Source organism: Glandiceps talaboti, chromosome 21 (assembly GCF_964340395.1).
Source record: "Glandiceps talaboti chromosome 21, keGlaTala1.1, whole genome shotgun sequence".
NCBI lineage: Eukaryota > Metazoa > Hemichordata > Enteropneusta > Spengelidae > Glandiceps > Glandiceps talaboti.
Window position 1 is genome coordinate 5,627,946 of NC_135569.1, and position 8,594 is coordinate 5,636,539.

Consider the following 8,594-nt stretch of genomic DNA (forward strand, 5'->3'; position numbering starts at 1 on the left):
AGAACAGAATGCGTGGGGATGGTGTGGTTATATGTCAGGTGTACCAGACACAAATGATATATCTGTAATCATCTAATGTGTTTTAACAGATATTATACTTATCTATCGATAACCTAGTTCTCATATTATGGATGATTTCAGATATGACTTGAGGTCACTTGACGCTGTTTAGGCTGGGGTCAGAATATACAGCAGAGGAGGCTTGGAGAAAAAATATTTTGGTCAAATATTTTTTCGCAGCCCACTTCACGCTCTGAGAAATTCCTTTACAAATAGATGTGGGCTTTGTAAGAGAGAGAGGGAGAGAGAGAGAGAGAGAGAGAGAGAGAGAGAGAGAGAGAGAGAGAGAGAGAGAGAGAGAGAGAGAGAGAGAGAGAGAGAGAGAGAGAGAGAGAGAGAGAGAGAGAGAGAGAGAGAGAGACAGAGAGAGAGAGAGAGAGAGAGAGAGAGAGACAGACAGACAGACAGACAGACAGACAGACAGATAGACTAAAGGTATATACAAATACATTCGCATAGACAGAAATTATACACAAATACATTCGCATGGCTGTCATACTACTACTACCACCACCACCACCACCACCACCACCACCACCACCACCACCACCATCATCATCATCATCACTATCACTAACATTTTGAATTTTAACCCCAAATTTAAGAAGAGTCCACAAAATAATTCAAAGCAATTCACAAATAATCTCTGATGACTGTTAAAATTAATAACAACAAACTAAATGTAAGGTTAATCAATATCAATATCAGTATCAGTATTTATGTGCATTTTTTACCTTTTCTTTAAATGGAATAGTCGATACCATTGTCCTGTTTTATTGGACCTGACACTGGATGTTTTTTTTTTGCTTGTTTCTGATCCTCATATACATTCAAGCTATTCTGGTTTTGTGTGTCACTACAAGGTGGGTGTAGATCGAAGGAACTCGTCAAAATGATTCGTTTGCTGTGTTTGAGCTTATTTGTTGTAACTGGTATGAATTTTTTTTTTCGATTATTAGGCTCTCGATTTTCCCAATAGACTTAAATTGTCATACTGTCTAATTTCACACGCACGCACGCACGCACGCACGCACGCACATACGCACACACACACATACATACATACATACATACATACATACATACATACATACATACATACATACATACATACTCTCTCTCTCTCTCTTTCTCTCTCTCTCTCTCTCTCTCTCTCTCTCTCTCTCTCTCTCTCTCTCTCTCTCTCTCTCTCTCTCTCTCTCTCTCTCTCTCTCTCTCTCTCTCTCTCTCTCAATCTATGTTTTCCCGTCTCTTTATCTATCTGTCTGTTCTACAGTGAGTGCCTGGTACGTACCGCAGGATTGCTTGGAGTGTATCTGTTACGTTGAGAGCAGTTGTTGTATGCTGAATTTTCCTGGTAATCCATCAGGGTATGAACACTGTGCTTGGGATGTCGGTAGTTATTCCTGTGGCCCTTACCAAATCAAAGAGCCATATTGGATAGACGCACGACTATATGGAGGAGATTTAATGGGAGGTACGTTCTTTTACAATAAAAATCAGGAGATATGATGGTGCCGATGAAGGGAAAAAATGGGATGCCTCAAACATTAATAAACCCCAAAATTTCATAACGGTAAGGAGCCTTGAATATGAATCAGTGGAATATGATGCAATTGTGACTGCCGATAGTTCAATAGAGTGAGCAACTATATTCACATTTTAGGAATCTATAATTGAAATCATGACACATGAACCTAAACGTCATCTGGCTGGATAAAAGACTTTATAAACATCGTTACATTTTGTCGTCTGGCTAATTACAAACCTTACCAGCAATGCTACATTTTATCGTCTGGCTAAACATAATTTTACCAGCAATGCTACATTTTATCGTCTGGCTAAACAAAAACCTTACCAACATTGCTACATTTTTGTTTAGTGCAACAAAAATCCTACCAACATTGCTACATTTTATCGTCTTTCACGAAAAATATCTCACTGTTGGTAAGATTTTTTGTTGAGCTAGACGATGAAATATAACACTGCTAGTAAGGGAGCCTTCAGAAATCAGTCCATTTTGCTACAAAGTGACCCCACCCCTTCAATTTCCATTCTCTAAAATATGACCATCCCATTAAAATATTTCCATGAAAAAACAACAACATTTTTAACACTACCTCCCTGTAGAGTATTTGTTAGAACTCAATATTATTGATCAGAAGGTCCTGGGTTCGAATCCCACTTGAGAAACTGGGGAACATTTCCTCCCTTGAGCACCGATTTGCAAAAAGTGACCCACCCTCTAATCACCCCTCCCCCTTGTAATTACTGAAGGCATCCTAAGATTTTTCTTGAGCCAGACGATAAATTATACAAGTGTAGTCAGTAAGATTTTTATCGAGTCAGAGGACGTTTTGTTTCAGTTATCGTGATTTTAATTGTAACAATTTGAAACAATGGATGAGTGGGGGGGGGGGGGGGCTGTACTTGGAAAATTTAAAACCGGTGTGACGATGAATTTCTATAGAAGCTTTTTGGGATAATTTTTGAGGCATATTGAAATATAGTGAAGTATACGTTTAAGCATGGTCAAGAATACTTTGTATGGGGGCATACATAAACGATTCGTGTTATATTATTACGTACACGAAATCACTATTATGCCACCAATTTTCCAAGTATAAACATCAACTTTGGATAAAAATAATTAAAATAATTAACTCGGTTAGGGCCACTTTTATCACCACAATCTCTTGTACATATGATGTATCATAAAGTCCTTGATGATCCAATATTGGTTGTATGTTAGACCACTAGTGGTCTCAGCTTGTATGTCAAATTGGCTCCAGCACCCTCCCGGGGTGGAACACTCCATCTGTGTTTATTCTCCACTTATCCATCTTCTTCGTCTTACTCGGTTGCTATGGTAATACCAAGTGAACATGCATTTGTTTCATTGTTATGTTGTAGACTGGTTGACATGCACCAGGAACTGGGCATGCTCTGAGGAAGCTGTCCATGGCTACATGCGTCGCTACGCCACCGAGAGTCGCCTAGGCTACACACCAGACTGTGAGGACTATTCTCGCATTCACAATGGAGGACCTAACGGTCATCTAAATCCAGCCACCGATCCTCATTGGGATAAGACACGAGACTGTCTGATCCAAAATACCTGTTGTAATCCCTATCCTCCACTTTGGTGTTAGTTGGTACAATATTTGTAATTAATTGATTGATTGATTGATTGATTGATTGATTGATTGATTGATTGATTGATCGATCGATACTCGATACTTTTCAATTCTTCTGTAATTTATATTCTGGTCTAATCAACAATTAAAGAAACAAATTGATTGCTTAATTACATCATTAACTTGTCTCTCGTCTCATAGTGTGCTGGGTCATGCGGTTATGAACAGACAAAGTCGTTACAGCCATTCAGCATAAGCATGCACTTTCGATGAGATGGGATATCAAGTTCAATGAGACTGGTTACAAGGTTTCGTTTTCAGACAAATTACAATAAAGATAGCTGAAATTGACCTTTCTCTGTGGGTGTCCCATTTTCTGGTCTGTCTGTAAAGTTAGATATTTGCCTGTTTAACCATGTATCAAGTCTGCCAAGTTTCCCATTGTAGTAGTAGTAGTAGTAGTAGTAGTAGTAGTAGTAGTAGTAGTAGTAGTAGTAGTAGTAGTAGTAGTGGTGGTGGTGGTAGTGGTGGTGGTGGTGGTGGTGGTAGTGGTAGTAGTAGTAGTAGTAGTAGTAGTGGTGGTAGTGGTGGTGGTGGTGGTAGTGGTAGTAGTAGTAGTAGAAGTAGTAGTAGTAGTAGTAGTAGTAGTAGTAGTAGTGGTGGTGGTGGGGTAGTGGTGGTGGTGGTAGTAGTAGTAGTGGTAGTGTGTGTATGATGTTACTTTTGAAATCATTAACCAAAGTCAGAGCAGACACTTTGAAGCAATGATTGTGTGCTGTCTGTATTACAATTATCTTAACACTATGAACTGGTTCCAGTCTTAGTGATCTTGCTATCTCATCTATTCCAAACTACATACTCATTCTGTATTAAAAGGCTGTAAATGGAGAATGCTATTAAAGCATCACGGGACTGTAAAAACTAAGCTGCAACCCTATCAAGACATGGGAATGAGGAGTTATAGAATTCATCGATTTTTGGACACACTCACCCACAGACATACATGCAGAAACACAGATACTCACGGACGCAAACACACACACACACACACACACACACATACACACAAAGACATAGAGACAGAGACACAGGGACATAGGTACATACATACAGACAGATAGACAAACAACCAGACGGACAGGCGGACGGGCTGATGACAAACAGACAGACAGACATACAGACAGACAGACAGACAGTTGATAACAAAATTGACACGAAACTCCTCTTTTTTTTGAAGAACTTTACTCCTTATTTCCAGTTCATTGCAAATTAACTAACATTTCTCAAATTTAAACTGTCAACTTTGTAAGTAATACTTTTCTTTGTAATGGTAGATGGCTGACCACAATTAAGTGTTGAAACATCATTTTCTAACCTGTAGAAGAAATGCAACGGAGACGATTAATCAATTTGACATAAAATTGATAGATATCAGATGCCGTAGCAATAAAAAGAAGAAGAAAAAAGGAAAACCACACACACACACACACACACACACACACAACCTACCCCACAGATATACAGGTATATAGGTACAATTGAGAGTGTAGAAAAATATGGGAACATAGTAGTTAGACAAGCGGAAACTAGTTTCTGGACACTAAAACGAGTTTTTTTTTACATGGCATTTCTATGACATAACCACCTGTAGAAGCAATATTCAACAATGTTGCAAAATGAAACTTTTCTAAAATTGGAGTTTTTGGTTGCCATTTATTTGAACATCTAAGCAATAGTTGAATAATCTCATTTTCATTATCAAAAGGGTTATTAGTTAGTTTGTTTTTTGAAATTGTATAAAACCAACACCATGTGACTATGAACCTTATCTTCATGAATGCAGTATTAAAAAGACTTACTTCTGCATTTGTCAGTCGCCCATTTGGTGATGACGTCATCATTTAGCCAACTTGATTTTACATACAAATCGCTTGTTGTCATTGCAATTTTCATCCTCCCAGTCACTACCTGTAAATGTGATAGACGTCAGCCAATCAAAATACTACTGTGAGGAAGAATCAAAGACGTAATATTGCCGTTGGTGGCGCTCTGCTATCAATATTGATTGTTATGCTAGGGGTGGGGGTGGGGGTTGAATCAGTCACTTTTACCAATAGTGTATTATGAGACATTATGGCCAGTACACAGAGTTAGGAATTTCGTATTTCCTGAAACAAGTACTTCAACATTTGTTTTGGCAAGGTTTCAATAGGTGTATTTCCCGTGATGCATCGTCCCAGTATTCAGGAATTCTCTTCTGCGAAATGGTTCCTGATTCTCACATATCTTACTTCAGAGAGGCTGTGTGATTAAGATATTGGTAGAAATTACTGTTCTTTCGTTTCCTTAGCATACAAAATAAAGCTAAGATAAAATCAGTCTTATGTGTGTTCTCATTTAATGTATCTTTATAATAACACTTTCTACATTGTACCAGGTATGAGGAGTTTAACGCTATATAGCTACGAACACGGAAGTCCCGATTTTCCCAGCGTCCATTGCGTATTCAACATGGCGGCAAGTTTAAGGAAGACTCGCCAAGGTAAGAATTAGACCATTTCTGCTTCAGAAAATCAAAAATACATATTCATATAGCGTACGTCCCGGGAAGAATGAGTTGACGAATTAACATGGCAAATTTCATTGATCAATTTCACTGTTTGGGAGAGGAGTTAGTGAAAACCTTTTTATAGTCTACTTTGGGGATGTCCTATTCGTAGTATTCGCAAACACATCCCCATACGAATTGATGTACATGCGTATATTGAATCACAGCTCCTCTACCAGCGTACTGTGAGTTTTGTTAGTTGGATGGGGTATACTGTACTTTTACATAGAATCTGTTAGTTTGTAGGCAATGTATGGGGTTGTTACTCTGTCTATATAACATATATTACTACTAGGCTAGCTAATAGTATGTAGACGTCCTACTAAGCACTTGCCAGATCCCCATATGAGTGCATGGGATTATACTACCATTACCAAGTGAAGTTTATCCAATACTGGTTACAAAGTCTCCTTTCACAGCTGTATCTGTTTTCACCAGCCATAGTCCTGCCATGTTTATACGATTTTGTGGGTCCACATACATATACATCATTCATTGGTCTATCCAGACTCGAAATTATTCATATAAAAATAACTTTTTGATATTTAAGATTTTCTGTGGTGTATACTAGAATTTGTGGTGTCACCGTTTTAGTAAAATATTTGCATTAAATTAAATCATTTCGTTATTTATTACTGATCTGAAAGAATCTTTGAACTGTTGGCTTCCAGGAGCATTGGACATATTTAACTAAAATCCGCGTACCTGGTACCATGTAGAATTTCTCACAACTTGTATTTTTGTACACATTACTATATCGATTGGGCTCTTAACTAATATTTGTTACCTACCCCTGATAAGGGCATTAGTAGACACCTATTACACCAAAGGGTGTCATGCAGTAACTTTTTCCTAATGCTGAAAGCTGCCTGGGAAATAGCTTCTACATAACAGAGGCGTAATAAGATGTTTACTAGTGGGTGAATAAGGCCAGGCAATAAGTGTTAACACATCACATTCTTGGGCACATGTTCTATTCATAATCAAAAGAAATCACAGAAAGAAAGGGATCCGCATGCTACTGTAATAGTGCCCTAGGGAAAATAGAAAACTAATATTGTCCTCTTCATGCAAATTAGGGTGAAGTTAATGACTGGGGTCACTGAGCCATACCACGTGACATGATCTTAGCCAATCATTGAAGTTCACATTGAACACGATGCATTATAAAAACGAATACTCGCCCCCTGGTAATAGTCCCTCATTACGTTGTTCAATACAGTTAACATCGCCATCAAACAGGCCCCGAGAGTTTTTATCAGGTTCTCCAGAAGCCCAGTTTGTCCAGACGACGTCAGTCTTATCTACCCACTCATAGGTCCATTCCTAAATATGCAAGAATTGTACCACTCATATTTTTATATCAAAACTACAACTGCTTACTATAAGTTTTAAACCAATTACTTTGTTCCAAGAATTGTTGCATTGAACATGCATAGATAGACCGATGAAAAATGAGGATTTGAATGATTTGATATGAAGTTATTGATGTTGACAGAACAAGCAAATCTACACAATATGATGCAAAACCTATCTACACTACCCTGCACTGCACTGCATTGCACTGCACTGTACTGCATTGCTCTGCACTACACTATACTACATCACACCATGTCACATCACACCATGCCACACCATGCACAACACACCCACATTACATCACACAACATTAACCACACTGCACTGCACTGCACCGCACCACACCACACCACACCACACCACACCACATCACACCACACTACACTACACTATGCTACACTACACTGCACTGCACCACCTTACTCTATTACACTACAGTGTATCCCCCTACACTAAACTATAACTATAACTAGACTAGACTAGACTAGACTAGACTAGACTAGACTACACTACACCATACTACACTATGCTACACTACACTATGCCACACTAAACCTAACTATGCTACACTACACTACATGACACTACACTATGCTAAGCTACAGTACACTATGCTACAGTAAACTACAGTACTCTGCACTGCACTACATTGCTCTATACACTACACTACACCATGCTACACTACACTACACTACACTACACTACACTACACTACACTACACTACAATTATATCACACTGCACTATACTACACGACATTACATTACACAACACAATACTGCAGTACACTACACTGTGTATCTCAATATGACATGGAACACAACATAGTACTGCAGTACACTACACTGCATCTCAATGTGGTGCCGAACAGCATAGTGTATACAGTACTAGGACAGTACTACAATACGATCAAAGCATTACAATGTAGCAGAGCACTCCTGAACATGATACAATACTATACAATGCAACACACTCTATAAATTACATCATATTTCTCGATATTACAATCATTGATTGAATATATTAAACAGTACTTGGATCCTTACCCTCTCGAGATCGTTCATTCCAATCCAGAGATCCCATTCACCGCTACAAACTTCAAGAACCTTGTTGTTCTCCTGGTTACTGTGTATCGAAGCCAAGCTTGCACCTGTTCCATAAGAATTACAAATAGCCTGTGCCTCTAACCATGGCTTCACATTAGTAAAACAACGATAACAGTGTGTTTGTCCGCCACTTGTCCACTCTACCCAGCCACCATCTTCCGGACACTTTTCAAGTTGTCCATGGGCATAGGCTGCTACCAGAATCAAAAGCACGAGGAGTTTCATTGCTATGAAAATAAAGAGACACAGAAAATATACACGTGAGGCATGTAAAATCAAGAAAGTCTCTCTTTTATTTGTTGTGTAAGTGTATGGTGGGAAAGGA

General features: G+C 38.6%; 2 protein-coding genes across 2 annotated transcripts in view; one reads left to right on the forward strand and one right to left on the reverse strand.

The window, feature by feature from the left end:
• Positions 1–1,326: 1,326 nt before the first annotated feature.
• On the forward strand, positions 1,327–3,212 carry LOC144451752 (invertebrate-type lysozyme-like; the record flags this gene model as incomplete). The annotated part of the gene is made up of 2 exons (XM_078142655.1): positions 1,327–1,537; positions 2,974–3,212. Coding segments are annotated over 2 exons (450 nt in total), but the record flags the coding sequence as incomplete, so codon positions are not given.
• A 3,757-nt stretch (positions 3,213–6,969) lies between these two features.
• Positions 6,970–8,594, reverse strand: part of LOC144451753 (C-type mannose receptor 2-like) — a 7,945-nt gene continuing 6,320 nt past the window's right edge. Inside the window, exons 4-5 of the mRNA XM_078142657.1 lie at positions 8,210–8,496; positions 6,970–7,131 (exon numbers count right to left, since the gene is read on the reverse strand). Of these exons, the coding sequence (XP_077998783.1) occupies positions 6,970–7,131; positions 8,210–8,496 (449 nt within the window). The remainder of the gene's footprint in view (positions 7,132–8,209; positions 8,497–8,594) is intronic.